General features: G+C 32.8%; 1 protein-coding gene across 5 annotated transcripts in view; it reads left to right on the plus strand.

Annotated features, from left to right (window-relative positions):
- Positions 1-1,003: 1,003 nt before the first annotated feature.
- how (protein held out wings) overlaps positions 1,004-20,144 on the plus strand; it is a 64,587-nt gene continuing 45,446 nt past the window's right edge. For 4 of the 5 annotated variants that reach the window (XM_090101992.1, XM_090101995.1, XM_090101991.1 and 1 more), the window contains exon 1: positions 1,004-1,323. In XM_090101992.1, the coding sequence (XP_089958118.1) occupies positions 1,197-1,323 (127 nt within the window). In that variant the 5' untranslated portion in view covers positions 1,004-1,196. The remainder of the gene's footprint in view (positions 1,324-20,144) is intronic. The other variant, XM_090101994.1, reaches the window with a different exon arrangement.

The raw sequence follows: 20,144 nt of genomic DNA on the forward strand, positions 1-20,144 counted from the left end.
CCTAAAGTTAACGTCCATTATCGCGTTAATTAATGGCATTTCCCGTTAGTGTGGCCCCAGCATAAAAGTGAAACTGTTCGAACGGTTCCGAACACTGCTTTGTGTAGCGCATGTCGCGTGTAGCGCATGTCAGCGTCTACACAGACCAAAAAGTTTGAGACGATGTAATAAAAGTTTCACTTTAAAAAGAATACTGAAATAAATTACTATACTACTTAAATAAGATAAAAACATTGTGATAAGTAACTAATGAAGTGATTTTTAATCAAACTAATTAAACATCTAGTTACGATCAATTGTGTTTTTTGTACTTTTGCGGACACCTCATTTTCTATCAATGCTTTAGAATAATTATTATTTTTTAATTATAATGATAATTATTGAAGAATTATATAATATGAAAATAACTAACTACCGAAATATGACCACTAAGTATAATTTTACGATATAAGTAGATACTTACCATACTTATATATTATTTCTATAATATGTATTATGATATTCCCAATGTAACAGTGATTATTGCCATATTCTTACATAATTGTGTCCCTATAATACAATTAAAATTATATACATATTACGTAAAAGATACATCTGTGTGTAATAATTCTTATTCTAAGGAATAATGCATAATTTTTGCAATGTCCCTGTACGGGATTTGCATAGGACGTAGTTTTCACATCGAAACAACTTTATCAAATTTTAGATAACAATTAGGTACAATTTAGATCTCTGAACTCTGAAGTCATAATGTCACAACTCACAGTCCACAGATTTAATTCGTCATCAATTTAATGACCAGTTGTGTTAGTTGTAACTAAGTTAACTAGATGGCGCTCTTGCCGGTCGTCACTGCGTGCAAGAAAGAGGCGGCCGCTCCAACCCCGTTAGAGCAAGCGAGACCACTATATGTTATTTTTACGCCTACACTGAAGATAGAAGTCGCACGCGCTCACAAAAAATCTATTCGACAAGAGCGCAGGCGCAGCTATATTCACCCACAACTTCACTTCGGTTAACTTCGTCAATCGTCATTTAGTGGTGACCGAAACTTCGATGTGTGTGGTAGTGAAGTTAACTTTTCTAACATAGTATTTCACAAAATAACACATAATTAACTACTAAAGTACAATAACGTATCGACCGTGATAATAGAAACATTCAACGTGTCTTTAGTTTTTTGAATAGTATTCAAAATGTGTGATAATAACAATCCTTCGACGCAAAGTATAGCGGACTACTTAGCTCAGTTGCTCAAAGACAGGAAGCAACTGGCTGCGTTCCCGAATGTTTTCATGCACATGGAACGACTTTTGGATGAAGGTAAGTCAACAGGAAAAGATAAGTGAAACGCCATATTAATGACCTCGCAGTTCTCTGTAAATCCAGTGGTGATTTTGTCACCCGGTCGATCATAAATTGAATGCGCCGACAAACGCACACGATATTAAGTTTATTTTTGTCTTCGCCCGTCGAGTTATGGTCCAGTGAAGTTTGTAATGCGATCCTTCGTTTCGAAAAGTGAAGTAAAGCAGAACGTCTCCGTTCAAGTTGCGACCGACGATCGTGAATGTCGAAAGAGATCCGATAAACTAGTTTTGTGATTAGCGTTAATTGAAGTACTTGCCATTCTTCAAATGATTCTAATTAGTAGTGAATGTCTTAAAATGAGGGCGCGTAAAGCGAAGGATCGTATGTCCTGCGGGGATAACCTGTTCGTAGGCCGTAGGGCCGTGGTACATTCCGCGTGAGTTAATGGTATGTCGCCACATCGCGTAGGTACCGTAGGCGCCGTTTTCAGCCATACGAGATTTGTACGCAACAACGCAAGCGCAGGGTTTTGACCGCTATCACCTCGATATTCGATTTATTACTGCTTGAATTTGTTCCGTGCGTAGAATGTACCTAGTGTCCTTATCTTGAACCACTGCTTGGAATATAGACAAGTGATTTAGGAATGTTTGTTAAAGATTACTGTTCATTTTAATACCTTAATAGTAAGCAAGTTTGTATGGCAATGTTATCGTGATTGTAATTTTGTTGTAATAAATTTGTGAGCATATTTGATAAGAAAGTTTTTTTCTACATCACGTGATATTAGAAATATTAATGATATCTTCTTGTGCATTAATTTGTTTTAATTTAGATACCTACACGTTGAATTAAAAATGGCTTCAATTTTAATAAGTAGCAAACTTGATTGGTAAATATTTTACGAGTTATATTACGAGTTGCGAGTTACGACACACCTGACTAAATATTTAATTAAACTATTTATCCTAACCAAAACATTATGTTACGGAGTAGGTGGTTAGCCACATATGAAATCTTGATGATGATCAGTCCACAAAAAGTTACTGTGAATGAGAAATCGGCTGATGAGAATAAATGTGCACTGTAACAAGTTATAGAAAATGTGTTGGTTCTTCTTCAATTTACATAATATTATTGCCCCGTAAAAAAATAATAGTATAACATTCTGTTTGCTTAGTCATAGGTACGTAGTAGGTACCTATTTAACAACAATGCGACTCGATGTTCCGTTTATTTGTGAAGTAAATTTCAGGGGAATTTATTCTCTAGAAAAAAAAAAATTGACCCCAGTGTACTGCAAGCCTAACGCGAAGTTATCACATTTTTTATCTTTATATTTTATTCCAATTAATTTTTAGGTGCGATATCAGCGTTCTGCATTGATTTTAACCTTCTATTATAACCTTACTATCTATAAGATAAGAGTAATAGAAGCTTTCTACGATATACTTAGACAAAGTAAAGCAGTTCGCAAAGGATCTAGTCCTACAATTATAAACTCAAGTCACGTCTCGCCCAAGGCCCGGCTGACACCTCCATACAACTTGTCATAATACCGTAACGATTCACACTGCTTTGGCAGTATGGAATGAGAATTTTTAATTTGTTTACTTTCAAAATACTTTTTGACACCTAAAACAAGGCATTAAGGCTCAAAATCGAATACCTACAAATCAAATAAACTTCAAGAACCCGATACTAATGCGTACTACCTAGTTATTAAGAAAACATTTGTAATGGCTTAATGTGTACTATGAATACTTTTTAACTGCTTTAGATCAATGACGTCATTCGTACCATGCCACAAATGTTTGCTTCACAGGAGTATTTAGTTGTATTTGAATAAACCACTTTAAAACATGTTAGTAGCACGAAGCTAATATGATTTGTTTCGGCATTTCTCTTTAGCTTAAAAATAATATGTTCATTTAGCTATAAACGAAAATTTTCCAAATGTCTGATACATATGGAAATTTTGGATAAGAATACAAAATTTTGAGATTAGTTCACATGTTGGACATGATGATAATGTTCCTTTTTTATTGTTATTACCTGAAATTTGCGTGGATGTGAAAACACATGTCATTCGTTAATATTAAACTTGCATCACACGAGAACTCGTTGATTTAACATTTGCCTTAAAAAGCAAGAGCTCTCGAGCCAACGAATGGGTCTGTTATTTAATTTAATTTTGATAAGTCCGAACTCGGATAGGGGATTGAGTCATAAGTATATTGAGAAACATGTAGTGCCTACTGAAAGAGACTTAATCGTTATTACGTATGCACAGTGCAAGTTCTTAAATGTAGGGCGAGTGTGTAGAGTTTCAGGAACCATGAAAATAACACATTTTTTTATTTCAAGATCTACCGTTGACAAGGGAAACATCACAAATTGACAAAACAACTAGCTTAACAATATCTATTTTAGATTTTCTTGAATTAGCTACTAGAATGACCATGAAAATTTCAACCTTACTTAAATGTTTTAGTCTAAGGTTTTACTTAACACATTATTGGTCTAGCGGGAGATTAAAAGACTTGACGAAAATATCGATGGCAGGTTGACAGTAAATTGGCGTCGCATATCGAGTTACGCTGAAACAAGACACTGGGAAACATCTATTTTTATCGTGTATAAAAACTAGAACATGATTGCCGTGCTTGTCCAGGATTATGAATATGTTTTATCAATTACAGAAACTTTTAAGCCGCCCCAAATCGAATGTGGTCCAAATGTTTTGAATCTACGCCAAATATATATTTGTCTGTTCCGGTTGCGGTGTCGAAGGGATCAGATCCATTCATTTGCTCGAAATAAACATTGTGTAATAACTGTTAAACGATTCCTTTACGCATCGACCATACCACAGACTAAACCATACTAAACCTTGTTGTTTGTGTAGCTTTTTCTTGGAAAACATTTTTACAGTTACTTATTGTTGCAATTCATTTTCCTATGATGAAGGTATGTAAACATGTTTAGATTTTTGTTAATTGAATTTTGTCAAGAATTTGTTTATCGTTACTTTGAGATTGAATACCGTTCCGTTTGAACGGATTCCTACCTTCGGACTTAAATTTTATGTACGAGCGTCGAGCAGTATTGTTTAGAAGAGAGTACAAAGAGAATCATGTTTAACATATCTTGCAAACTGTTTACATTCTATGTATTAATCATAGTTTGTTTCGAAAACAATCACTGCCGTAACAAAATAACAATCTGCCGGCAATGTAAATAAATAGAAAATTGATCAATCAAAACAAATGCATATTCACAATCTATATTGATAAAATATGACACAGATTGACCAATTTAGATAATAATAATATATCAATGAACTATCATTTTTGTGTAATACACTTGATATGAACAATAGAGTGGCTAATAACATACCAGATTTAGTGATAGCTTATCTAACGTTACACGCACTTGAATTGCAGATTATGCCCTGATAAGAGATAAAAGTGAGTTTAATAGCCTTCCAGCGTGTTCCTTACTGGAAAACATAGGTTTTAAATAAACTATAAATTATATACTCTTAATGGTTACATATAAATCACCGACTGTGAAGTTTTATCACTTATTAGGAACGTTAATTCATAGTAAGTATATGCTATAACCTTGCTTACCTTGTTTAAAATCAAATCAAGCTCGACAAACTGGGATCGGAATAATATTATCGCAATTATTGCATATTGATGTGTAGGTGCAACCTACCTTTTATATTGATGGTTCCGCAACCCTCGAGCAAAAGCGACTCTGCTGGTTTGTTATAAGGTTGTTTAGTTGTTTAGGTGTTAGCGCCCACAGCGATGACCAAATGAGGGTAGTCGTGGGCAGCATGGAGGTGTGGAAGCCAAGGTTGCCTGAGTTGTTTTCAAGCGTATCATGTGGGCTGACTAATTAATATAAATTAAAATAATCAACTGTTGACATTTTTTTATCGCATTTAAACAAAGATAATTTATTTATTCCTTGTTAGGAAAGATTGATGGATCGAAAGTAGAAGTAGAAGAAAGAAGAAAGAAGTCTTTAGGTTTTTGGGTTCAGAATTTTACAATAAGTCTGGTTTGTTTTGTCGGCTGGTGGGGAAAGTAAGACATTTTTTTCGAGTAGGTATCCACTACCGGTCTTCCGTCACTGATCTTAAATCATTGACAAATAATTCATAATCCTCGACCTCGATAAGGCTACATCTTGTAGAAAACTGGTTCATGCAACACCTATTCTTTGTCCATTCCCACGACAGTGCAAGTATATCTATGGTTAATCTTACGCGACGTGCGCGTTCATTTAATGAGAGATCGGTTTTCTACGGATGCAGGTATAATATCTATGAATTAATGATATAAATAGGTTGCGAAAGTAGACTAGTTTGCCACCTCTCCCATGTTCTCTTTGGAAAATTATTATGATTGTATTTTTGATGCAAAATCAAAATCAATTTGGGTACAAATTACAATCTGCACCATAATTGCAATATTTTATTTCTTTCCATCAACCCTATTTGATTTCTGTAATCAAGAAGCATAAGTTTCGTTTTTATTCATATTGCATTTTATTGTTACGATTTTTGTGGCAAACACTTAACTTTTTTAGAAGGTGACAGAAATTGTGATGACAAAAGGACCATAATAGCTATGCTATTTCACCCTTCATAATCAAGTTTGGTTATATGACAAGCCTCTGTAAACTAAACGAAATGAAAGTTGACAATTGCTAGTCGTACTTGAACGAAGAATGCGTTCGGAAGGGACGCGTGGGCAGTGCTTTAAAATGAAAATCGACCGCTTCAGAGCGTCAGGGAACCTGTCCTGTGGGTGTGAGCCTACGCTTGCTTAGACCTACCATGCGTTTACGCATTTCAATGCCGTAATTTTCGGTCACCTACGCAAATGTTATGATTTATCGTTTTTACTTTCGCCTCATGTTGTAACCATTTATCTGTATTGTTTTGGGAAGATACTAAATTGCTATTCTGAGAATACATTTATCTCATTTTGGTGCATTACTGTATCATTTGTATCTTATATTATACAAAATTTAATCATAGATATTTAGAAGTATTTCTATCAACTTATTTAAGATTTCAATCTCGGTCAGGATTTCATATCTACCTACTATTTTCAACCCTGACAATTCAATGCGTTGACATTTGAGAGTATCACATATAAATCTAGTTGTTTGCTAAGGAAAGATCTAAGTTACAATAACAGGTTTAATATATACAGTAATAATATAAATCTAGTAGTTAATTGTTGCGAGTCTTACAAACAACTCTATTTGCATTGTTGAATACTTAATTATTCTTAGAAATCACCCATTGTTAACATGGAAAGCTTGACCTAAAGCGTGGGATTTAGAAGCTTGAGCCTACGGACATGTGATTTGATGCCCTCCCTTGTAATTACAGAACTGGCTCTCATTACTTCAAATAACTTATAAATGTTCTTAGAATTCTTGGGCTTGATTGGAAGTTATTTTTTCGAACTGCAATAATTAGTACCCTACCTATGTCAATGATTTGCTGATTTTATCTGAATCGGATGTTTTGTTTTTAAGACATCCATCATTTGCTTTAGACATATGAATTATTTATATGATCCTTTAAAATTACCAGTAAACATCTGTTGGGTAAAAAGTTTAGGATGTCTGAACCTACACATTTTTTTTTATTTTACTATGTCAAGTCCTACATTTCGCTCCTTTGGCGGATGGAAACCAGCGGATGTCGTGTTTATCTTCCTTACAAGTCATCTTGGGTGAGTTTAACGGACGTTGCGAGGTTAGCAACATATTAAAGAAAGGCGACCTCTATTGTATTTTTTGTTGCTGAAACTGTGTGTACAAGGAAATGTTACATGCACTTATCTTGCAGTTAACATTTGTCTCGCTGCGTAGATAATCGATTTTATTTTAATTTTCATAAAATGAATAATAACTTGTTTAAGTAGCCTCAGAATTAGGTCAAAATTATAATAAATTAGCGGTTTAAGTACAGAAAATGTGTACTATCAAGGTGCTCTTGTAGTGTTACCACATTTTATAGGTATCTATTGCTACAAAATGTAGTTGTAGGTAACTAAATATTCTATATCCGCCTTGGTCTAAAAATTAATTATACAAAACAATGAGGTCTTCCTCTGACATATTCAAGTTTTTTTTCTATAAAATTTGGATGTTCCAACGTACGCCATTACCTATTGACATACTCCGTTTCGAGCCGACCTAAAGCGATTAAAAAATCGAGCTTATTTCATCACGTTTAAAAATGCATGCAGCACTAAAAATTGTATTTATTTTTTATTCATCTCGAAAGCAAAGAAAATTAATTCTAAGATCACACTGGAATTGGGCGTTGCTATTTCAAATGTAAACAGACGATGTAAAACTGTTGACCCACATAGCACAATAGGTGAATAAATCTTTGCGTTTGGACCAAAAAGGTTTTATTTTATTCAGACGCCAACGCACTTCATTGATATCACTGACTCTTGACAGATAGATTTACGTCTGCAACCTTCATGTGACATGGGCTTAGGTTACATGTATAAAATTTTACTAACCGTAACTTACATTTTACATTTGTTTTGCCTCATACATTTTATATTATACAGTTTATGTATGGAAATATTCACACGGGAACGGGGTTTCGGGTTATGAATCACTTTTTATGAGAGCAATATATCTCTTATAGTTTTCCATAAATGTAAGTTCAATTTTTTGTCGGCAAATACCTGTTTTGATAACTGTAAAAAACTAAAGCATTTATAATAATTAAAGAGACAATTTTTCAGATGACATTTCAATTTAGTGTGTCATTTTACATTATAAATCAATGCTAATCTTTTGATACAATCATTACGAGGCAATTGAATATGTAGAAAGCTGTGTTTTAATGCGCCGTATCTTGTGACTAGTCCCTTGCCTTTGTCGCAAGCCCACGACGAGATTGTCATAAAAATAGGTATGTACAATGTATGCAGGGTGGTAATGGTATCTTGTAGGCGAGCTTGCGTAATTTCTGACTAATTAAGTGATTGACACGACACTCGTGTCCCATACAAGCCTACATAATTTGTTATGATCTCTTATTTGTTACATTAACATAACTAGGTACTATAGGATAACCGCATAGGTGTTAGTTATATTGATATTTAAAACCAACCTATCGACGTTTTCAGTTTTAACTCCATTGTAAACTAATTACATATAACATTATTGTTCGTCCTATTCCTGCGGTAGTTTTATTGTAAACCCATTACAATTTATAAACTAGGGCGGGCTTGTAAAATAATTTCCTATCATTTTACGAGAATTAAGAGTTGATAAAATAGCGCATAAAATTTATTGCTCAGTATAACTATGTCATTGCTGGAATATAATAGAAATTGCTTTATTTACATTATTTGCCCATTGTGCTGACTATTTGGCCTTCACGCTTAGCATCCAGCGATTCAGTGCGCTACCTGTTATGTTTACGTACTATTCATTAAATAAGAAAAGGTTCTGTAAGCTTTTAACTAAATTGGAATTTACAATGCCTCCATATTAAGTTACAGAAATGAATAAAAATTAAATGCTTTTATTGCACGCCTCATAAGCGAAGCGTTGAGGTGGGTACTACTGTCACTTCGCGCAAAACAACTGATTTTTCAAACTTAAAATGTCTTTATGTATCATACATTGCACTTGTAAGATAATACATACACACACATATTAAGAAAAAACACTATTTTTAACGTTCATGATATTTTTGATGTCATTTTTGTTATTTAAACTAGTTAAAAAACAGTTTAAAAAAGTTCTGTCTTGGACGTCCGTGTGTCTGTATGTGCGGATCCTTTTTCTTGTTAACACGATAGCGACCGAAATACTTTACTAATCGAGTCTTTTTTTTTCTCTTACGCTTGAGTATGCTCAGGAATAGAACCCTTTCATTTTTCAGGGTCTGATTCGATGTGGTTTAATTGTTATTAAATAAACAAAAATAATAATTAATAAATATTTATTAAAAAAAAATTATGAGGCGTGCACTTTTGGATTTTCCAAATTATTTTAGAATATGTAGACATAATTATATACTAACTGTTAAAAGTTAACGACGGACGGGTAGATTTTTAAAAAATTAAGTGAAGTGTCGTGAACAAGAATAATTAATTAGAAGAGATGATAAATTTATTATTTCATTAAGGGCCGATTTTTCAATCGCGAGATAAACAGTCTAATAACTACCTCTCGAATAGATTTATTCAATTATTTATCTAACTCATTACGGCTCGCCTATTTTTCAATCGTGATTTATTTGATGAATAACTATCTGACCAAATATTTCCATATTGGCAGCACTGCTCTCGGAGTGGCGAAACAAACATATTAAATTAGTCAGGTTAGAGCGGGATAGAGTCAAATCTTGCAATTTGTCAACAACCGTCATTATGACTCACGTCAGGAGTGCACTTGTCTTCTATGATTGTTGATTGTTGTTTTGATTCGAGTAAAGAGTTTGGTTAAATTTGTGTTTCAATTTATATATTTTACGATGGAAACGACATACTTAAAGGCAGCGTTCGGCAAATTTTCAATGGCATGGTCATCAGTACTATCAAAAACATCAATTTCAATATGATTTTAATTGATAATAATTATATAGAAAGAGGTTTAATTGTTAATAATTCTACGCTCTATGTTATGACATACGAAAATATCTCAAATTTGACGCGTCAGTTGTCAACTCAAACGCCTAACAGTCGAATAGCGCGCTATCTGGCCGTTGGAGCGGCAAATAGATTTATTCCTCAAATAACGTAGTTATTCGATAGATAAGTCCTATTCGTCTATTGAAAAATTGAATATTTTGTTAACTGAAGAATAAAGTCTATCTAGCTGTTTATCTGGGCATTGAAAAATCGGCCCTTAGGTAGGTACCTAATTATGTTATGTTATGCTTGTTATCTTTGTCCCGTTGTAAATATAATTTTGATAAGAGTTTAGGAATTTGGAGTTCCATACTGAATTTCATTCAAAAAGAACTAGTACGTAAATTGGAAAATAGTATTTTATTATGAATTTTCAATGCTCTACCATTTTAAGAAATATTTCAGTTAAATCGACAAATGTATGTTAAATGTCTCATATAAAACCATGTGGTAACTTGAAAATTGGAATATGATAATAATATTAATCTGTAGCGACATCTAAATCATTACCTACGACCACTCACGCACTTTCAAATTAAATCGAAATTTCTTATAAAAAACAAAATGCAGAAAATATAAGACCCACGAGTTAACAATAAGAAACTTTCTGCGTTTATTGCTTCCGAGTTCCGAGTGAAAACCAAAACAGTGTGATTGCAAATGATGTCATGAATAACACGATTCGACTGAACGGTCTAGTTTTTCAACTTTCTCAGAGCATAATGTAGGCGACATCCAAAATGATCTCGATGCGTGGTACGATCTTTATTCTTTTCACCAGTCAATGATTCTATATGGAATCGTTAAGTTGTTATTGAGAACTGTTAAATGTTTTTGTATCAGATATTTTATAAGTAAGTACATTACTTAATTAATGGTCATTAAATTGTAATTTGAATGTAATTATACTATCAATTCCATAATCTTCCTATGACAGGTAATTAACTAAATTATAAAAACAATATCAGTTACGTTTTTAGAGTAATTATCTAAATAGTATCTAGATACTGTTAGGTATACCTAGCTGTTATTGCTGGGTAGTATAAAATATCAATTTAATTCAGCAAAATAATTCTATATCACCCAAATTATTAAAATGCACGTAACCCACGTATAATATTCGTCCAACGCAAATGTTTCTCTAAATTCGATATTCACCTGATCGATAGGTCGGATGTTACTAATGAGCTTCACAAACAGTTAAATGTTGAAAGTGCTTCCATTGCGAAACACGTGGGATGCGCCTGCGTCGATCCGGCGCCGGTACCCGTACAGGGTCCCATTCATTTCGCGTTAGGCAATTTCGTAAACCAATGTTTACAGATTCATTCATATAGTTGTGTAACTGAACTGACACTCGTTTTTATGATTAGGGGTCAGGCAAAGTAAACAGTGATGTCATGTAGCCTTTTGGATTATTTTATCATTTGCTGTAGATAAGTAGGTGGGTAAGTAATGTTGTACGTGGAGGCTTCAATTAAACAACAAGAGTATATACGATGTTATTTTAGATCAGTCTAAAATCTAAGGATGTTACTGAATCTATATGTTCAACGCTTTATTGCAATACGTATGGTGAATCAATGATTTGAGAATGTTCTATTTGTTTGGTAATTGACCAGCCGTAACTTAACCAATGGTTAAGGACCAATTCCATTTGTTTAGCATAACGATGGACTGTGTTTAACCATTCATTCGTGCCATTGTGTAAAGCTTGAATGCTTTCGTTGGCTAATAACTTTTAACCTATTATGTAGCTGCTTTGAAATGTATACGAATTCTCTGACATCGTTGTAAAGTGATTTTGTAATCCTGTTAATATTGGATTCGTTATTTTATGAAGTCCTTTTCGCTTATTTTATGGTACTCTTAATTTATAGAGAATGGTTTTCATAATACCATTTGAATGATAAACAAAAATATCAAAATTCCTATTCAAAAATTACTGGTTTGTCGAGATTAATTTTAGACAACCTAACACAATTTATATGATAAAAAATTATAATAACATTCCTTATAAATTAAAATATTGGAAAAATCTTATTTTATTCTAATAGGTAATACTCATGTAATATTAATCGAATCAATGATTATTCAGATTAACTCCAAAATATTTGGTTGTCACTTGTCACTTGTCACTAATTTGTATTCTAATGCGCCCGCTATAATAAATGTCCTATTCTGGACCATGACCAAAATGCTATACAATGACTCACCACACAGAAGTTGGCTGACTGTCTTTGCTTTATAATGCTGATAAATTATAACCCTCTCGTTCTTTCTTGCCTCTTTCATATATCGGTATCTCTCTTTAACAGCAAAAGTACGTTTGCGCGCCCACGGTGCTACGTCATGTGTTAATTTAATTATTTTTACATGCTTATGTACACGAAAAAATATGAATTTTACGGTACTTAAATTGTTTGTATTTCATTATATTATTACCTATGTATTTCCATATTTTAATTTTTATTCGTCTTATTTAAATGATAACTTGATTTAAAATACACAGATATTATTCTGTTTATTCTGTTGAATGCAATGTAACTATAGGTACAAATTTTAATGCTGTAGGTAATCTAGAAAACTAGCTAAATAGATATTTACAACTGGATCCTTGCCAGTGTATAATTGGGTCGTTTATATTGAACATTCTTATACATCGTGTAGTTTATATATTAAATGTTGCCATTAAAATAATTTAAATACTTGCAAGAGTTGACATTACACTAGCAGTTAACTAATATAACACTAAAATGTTTAAATTTTATGAATTCTCTAAAAATTTATAGTCATGTTTATGATTTGGTTGGTGCATTTTGTTTAAAAGTTTAAAAACTAAACGATTTATCAATAATCGTAAAATATTAAAAAGTCCTATTTATGAGCTAAATATGAACAAGAACATTGAACGTTATTAATAATGTTCTCATAAAAAACAAAATAAAATAAAATAAAAAATAAAAATCATTTATTGAACCAAAATACATTACACAAAAAAGAGGACCCCAGACTCCTAATATAGCTTTCGCTGTGTTTCAGGAGCCTGTGCCTTCCCGATACACTATTATATACAACGTTCAATAGCAATACAAAAAATAGTTCAATAATTACTTTATGATTTATGTTAAATATTCATCTTAACATTCTTTGTAGTTCGATCGATAGGTCGAACTACAATATCTACCTACCTCCTTATTCAACCGTAAACATCAAACACTAATACTAATCCATAATAATAGTTTTCTTCAGTGTATTGCCTATAGATACAGACAGAACATGATACTTTCTATACCATAGACTATAGAATTAACTACAGTACAGTCTCACAATCACTGGGACCCGCATAATATCGACCTCTCCTGCATTTATTTGTTAACGGTACGGGTACCATTGAATTATGTGTGAACGATACGCTCCCTGTTTATAACTGCTTTGCAATTACAATTAGCAATTACTTCATTGACTTTTATTAATAAAAGTTTCCCTACGTTTATTACTGCCGATAGTACAGTTAGGTACTTGCGATAATCCGCGCGATAAGGATTTATTTTAAAATCAAACTGAATTCGATTTTACAATTGAATTTTTAAACAATATAACCTCAGATAATAATATTTTGTATTGAATTTTACGTTAGATTACATGTATTAAAATGTACCACATATATATATATAAAAAAAACGTGTACGTGTACTAGTGTACACACGTAAGAAATGAAACTTCTTTATGACCTTATTTTTCAAAAAATAATTTACTATAAGTATGCAACTTTACAGAAATACGTCGAATCATGCGTGGTAGGGATCAGAAAAAGATGGCGCGTAACGGAAAAATGTCACGCGTAACGAAAAAATATTACACTACATTTTTTCCAACCCCGATAAAGAAGTTTCACTTCAACTCGAAAATTACGGAAACCAAGTAAAATTTACAAGTTACGCTTTCTCAATTAAGATTTAATTATACCGGTTTTATATACTTTCGTATATTAATATAGTATCCTTGAACCATAGTACGATGAATAGTTTTTTTTTTTTTATATTGGCGCCCTTTGATAGTGATCTAAAAGTATGTGAATCCTGATTACATTTGTAGCGTAACGAGGGGATAGGCCGGAACTACGAGTATGCGCCTACCTGTTACCAAAAAACATTATGAATATGTTTAGAAATACTTGATTCTGTTGTTGACTAGGGGCTTAGTATGATTGAGTCAACATTTAGGATATTATAAGTACCATCACTCGCGACAAAAGTTCTCTATACAACGTTTAATCCTATTATTTCACCCTATTTACACATAGCTATTATAATTTTAACATTAAAAAAGCTTCATCTAAATTTAATGTTCATTTTTGAATCTGTGAATGCATTCGTCGTATAAAAATATCAAACGTCCGACGAATTTCGTAACGAGCTGTGCAGGCGTCGTTTTAATATCCCTGAAAATGGATATCGTGGTAAAGCTAAATGAGAACGTAACCATTTGAAATTAAGGTTTACTATTCTTTATAGCTTTCTTCCTTTCATTAGTCGCCGTAAATAGGTCTTAATTAAAAACGAAAACGATGTTAACTGTTTCTTCTTATAATCTAAGGTTCCTTCCTGATGCAAGGTAGGTTCCTGAGGTATGTCTTAGAATAAACAAACAATTAAAAAAAATATTTTGTTTTCAGGTACGTTGCAGAATATATATTCACTCATCAATGTATTTCCTGAACACGTGAGTTATTTAAACGCAATACAATCTTTGGTTTGTGATCTATTAATTGTTCTCTTTTTAAGAAATTCATAGGTATACTATAGTGCCGTAGATATATCTACGCCTGTGCCCTGTAGTAAATAAAGATTTAATTAATTAGGCAAAGGATCTGATGGTAATTGATACGTAGCTGTAGGTATCAGTTAAAATTAACTGATTATAGAAAACAACTATTCAAGCTTACATGCAAATAGTCATCAATATAAAATTTGATAGAGTTATTATATTACATGCATATTATACATTTCCTTTGTTCTTCATTAGAGAATTTGCCTTCTGATATCTGCATGGTATGTGGCACTATCTTTGTTTTTCTGCCCATATTCCAATGGAAATTAATTTCCGTAAACGTCAAAGTATTCCATAGTAATTGCGTGTGGCTTACTTATGCGTTATGACTGAATACAATATGGAAATGGCGCCATGTAGATTATATATAGTCTGTGAGATAAATTACAATCTATATTTATCTGCGTAATATGGAACTCCAATTAAACGTTCTTAGCATTCCATTTAGTCAATCGGCCATTGTTTCTTGATAGGCGTTTAATGATCCTTAAATATATTAATTTTGGGCAGGCACATTGTACCAAAAGCAGCATGCACAAGTGTTTAGTTGGAATTTAAATTCCTTTAGTTATAAATCTCATTTTGTAAGTTCAGTAATATACATAAGAGATATTTTGTGACTGGTTTTGTTTAATTTGAAGATAAGATGTCAAACTTTTTGTTAAGAGTTTTAACATTATTAAGTACCTATGTACTTATTGTACAAGTTTGTGAATAGTCGGAGTGTTAATATGTTATAAAACTGATTTGTTTGCACTTTACAGTAATTTTGAATGGTTATTTTCTTCGATTTTAAGTACTTACTAAACGTAAGGTCCAAGCCCATTAACATCGTGGTGGTAACGAGGTATTTATGGTCATTAAAATGTGACAACAATGTAAGGCGCGGCCATTGTGTAATAAAAAATACCAAGATATACAGGATGGGTGTGCCTAATGGCTCCTAGTGCTTGATGAACCAAAAAATATTAAATTAGAAAATATATCCATCCGGTGCATTAACCAAGGGCCTTTAAATGAGCCGAGTTATTTTCATTGAATCGAATAGATCACAATGAACAAATCGATTTTGACAATCAAAACTTGAAACATTTTCATTGATATGCATCGTCTACGTATAGAAATAAAATATATTGTCAAGAATCCAACATTTCAATCATTGCTCATAAATTATAACAGTAAATAGTAGCACATTGTATCGCGATGATAAATTAGTATCCAAATATAACATGATTCTAGTGCTTAAAATCTGCCAAATGAAAGCCCTCGTTATACACTTATTAGTATTAAATATTAATTAATTTTGATTTTAACAAGCTCATTATAAAATTAATTCATTGGAGGTGTCCCTTATATTATACCACCTCACACCTGGCTATTTCTTAGGTAAATAGTTATTTTGCTTTTCAAAAACAAACATTTTGGAGCATCAAAAATTTTACAAAATTAAAGTGTGAGTCCTCACAATAAAGCGCATCGTTCGCTTTACGCAACACGTTTAATTAGCCAGCACTTTCTAATGAGTTACAAATCTGATTATCCGTGTGTCTCGTGACAAAAATCTTCCGGTTACGAATGTTATATAAACTGCGGTCGCCAATGACGCGGGATTCCGGCGAACTTCCGCCGCGCCCATGCGGTCGCCGGCGCGTAAACAAATGCCATGCCATCACCCCTTTTAGACGTCGCTCGCTCTGGGAACACAACCGGATTCATCTTGAGTTTCGATTGTACGATTTTCATTTTGGATGCGAATACTTGGATGGACGCGCTCATTGCTGATGACATCTGCCTAGTCGCTATCGTATTGTCGCTATCGTGATCCTATTTATATATTACGATTAACGTAACGGCACCAGTCTTGTACAGATTAAGGAAAAAATTGAAGTTTTTTGCATATTTCTCGTAGGTTTTTTAACTTTATTGGATATTGTTAAGTTATACCTTTAGTTCAATGTTAGTTTAACGTAACCAATGTTAGAAAAAAGATTACAATGCATAAATAATGAAGTTATTTATAAATTAAAAAACCACTTTTTTGCACCAGTGATGGACAGTAAAAATCTAATGATGGACACCCAGTTTTGGACAACATCCAGTTATGAACACCCATTTATGGACTGTACCTAATGTTTTTTCTCCAGTTATTTACACTTGGAGAAGACTTATAGTTATCAATAGAATCTTGAAAATGATGATTGGAATATAATAATTCGGGGATGTATTTATAAAAAATAGTACCTATTAATTTTTTTGCATAGTTATAATATTTAAAACAGTCTTAATTTCCATTTTCTAGGCAAAAATTGGACAAATGCATCGTTAAATACGAGTTATGTCCGTTAAGAAACACCAATAAGGGTTTTTTTTCTCAATAAGTCAGGGATGAAAAATATAACTAAAAAAAGTACTGCCATTGCATCCATTTTGGGACTTCTTCTTCTTCGTCATATCACTCTCGTCAGAGCGAACGTGGTCAACATGAGGTTTGGGGGGGGTAGATGTTACCCGCTTCACGATATTCCGCCATATCTCTCTGTTTCCTGGCATTCCGCTACACTCGTGAAGTGAATCGCCAATCTGAATCCGCCAACAGCCTTAATCTGATCGGTCCATCGATATGGATTCCAAATTGTAGCACGAGGCAAAAAGCTTTTTTTAAACTGTTGTCAAGATGGTGTGGATGAAATTTAAGCGTGTGTGCTATATGGTGGTGGAATTTAGCAGCAGACAGCGATCCAAACAGTTCATCAGAGAACTCTCTATGATAGATGCGTTACAATACGCATAAGTATGCGACTTCTCTACGCAGTAATAGAGAATGAAGCCGAGAACGAGTCGCACAGCACATAATGACCCATTTTTCTAAAATATATCTATCTACCCATGAAGAGGTAGATAGATATTATGTTGTTGGACCCATTAGTGTAATTTTAACAAAAAATGTCAATGTCCATTATAGGAACCAAAGCAAATCCAGTCATGGACAATTGTTGTACAATATTGGAACCCTTTGTTTGAAATGGTCGTGATAGGTATATTATTAATCAGAATGAAAAGACAATACAGAAAAGGGCATGTAATTAATACCTTTAAAAAAAGTTTATTTTCGACATATGTCCATAAATGGATATATCCATAGAATTAAATCCAGTTATGGACACTGAAGAATTTTATTTAAACAACATAACCTATCATGATACTAAATCGTGTAATATTTCATACAATTAACTACTATAAATAAAAGTAATATCAAATTTTGCTAATATTTATACAAAAATTCTTATAACCAAAATTGTGTCCTCACTTCCTTAAGGATTTCCTTAGTAAAAACGGATTTCTTCGAAACGAGTCGCAGCAACTAAACATAACGTTCTGCCATCTTCAAACATTTTGGCCGAATAAGATGAAGTGTCGTATTTTGATAGCTTATGAACCAAACTTTTATTTTAAGTATTGCCAAATTATATAACGTTAATTTTGGTCTTAATATTTAAATTTAATATTTATTTTGTCCATTACTGGATGCTTGTCCACCACTGGTGCCGTTACCTTACTTTCTACCTTCGGTCCTGATGGAAAAAAAATCCGTCGTTATTTTTATCTTTGCTATATTATAATTTAACATTATCTCATTGATCCCTTGTTGATTCATTCATTACAACGTTCTTACCGTTTTGTAAGAAAAATGTATGATCTACCTAAGTACCTCAGTCGACCTTAAATGGTACGACTCAATGAATCTACTTTGCATGTTTCTCATCTTCATTTCCTCTATTTGGTACCTGCAGTGTAGGAAACTCTTTATGTAACTTGATTTAAAAGTACAAAACCGTAAAATCAGATAACGATTTATCTATGTAAATAGCGTCTTGTTTTTCCTATAAAAATAGAACACACGTTTTATAGTTTACAAATATTGATTTTTACGATCTTAAATATTTTATGCCACTATTTTTAACATGATCTTGCTGTTTTAGTACTACAATTTTACTCATGATTTAAATCATCTAGGTACTTTTGACGAGAAAGTCCATTCTCCACGTAATATGTAGTTGTAACGTCATAATATTAATGATAATGGTGATACGTTTTGCATAAAAAAGACGATGAACCGTGACGGAATCGTAATTAATATATAATTGCGGCTAATGACAAAAGTCTGATTACAAGCAATTACTGCGGTATCAACGTGTTTCTCAAAATGTTGATCCAGATTGCATAACACAAATGCGTCGGCTCAGAATTTCGTCACCGCGGAAAACGCGCTGGCCCATTAAATTGTTTTATTATGAACCCGACGCCATTTTGTTTATTTTTGGCCGATGTTTAGGTGTTTATCTGTTGGGACTGTGTCCAAAGAGTAATTAGTAAGCTTAGATTTATTTTCGCTGTCCTTTCTTTACGAGATTTAGTACACCTTAGACGACTTTTTCTTTTCAGAAAATCACATCCGCTTACAAGTTTTTGGACGTGTGACAACACAAGCTTTATATTATTAGTCAACATTGAAAAATTCATAGTGATCGATTAACTTTTTGCTAATGCAAAACAAAATCTTTTAGGAATCTTTTATTTTTTTACTAACCGAGTGGTGAGTGACTTTTAGACACCTGTCCCTGCAAGAGTACAACGGACTTAAATTTAGCTAAAAATTCAATAACAAATTTCTTTTTGAACATGAATGATCGTAGTTCTAAAGGCGTAGGTACCTATCTCGCCTACGTGTCCAATTTTTCATTCGTGTTGACAAATGTTATTTTTAACACAGATTTTAGTCTTTCGCTTTACGATGAAATTCGTCGACACGAAAACAAAAGTTATAAATTATAGTTGTTAACATTCCCGTGTGTTTTGGACTTTAAACTTAGAGATAAATAATTTACTTTTTATTCCTATTCCTTCAAACCTTAATGTTACATTAGGAGGAAATTTTTATATGTATTTATAACCTACATTTTAAAGTATTCGACACTAGGATAGTAAAATGCTGTTACGTACCAATTTCCATAATAGGCAGCGCACGATCTGTCGTTATATTATTAACAAGCCCACTTACCTGACTTCCATTTATAAATTTTTATTGAAACATTGTACAAATTTGTAAAAGGCCATTTTTAAGTTTACATATAGGGATAAAATATATACAATTAACCAACTGTGTACAACTAGGTATGTCCGTAAAATGGTGTAAAAGTATGCCTGGTGTGTACACACATTATCTATATGCCAAATTCGATAGCAAAATTGGACTTTACTATATTATGCGTATAAATATCTAATATTGCATAATTG

This window comes from Colias eurytheme, chromosome 5 (genome assembly GCF_061535395.1).
Source record: "Colias eurytheme isolate Ceu_HAF_F1 chromosome 5, ilColEury1 Martin Lab GWU primary, whole genome shotgun sequence".
Taxonomy (NCBI): domain Eukaryota; kingdom Metazoa; phylum Arthropoda; class Insecta; order Lepidoptera; family Pieridae; genus Colias; species Colias eurytheme.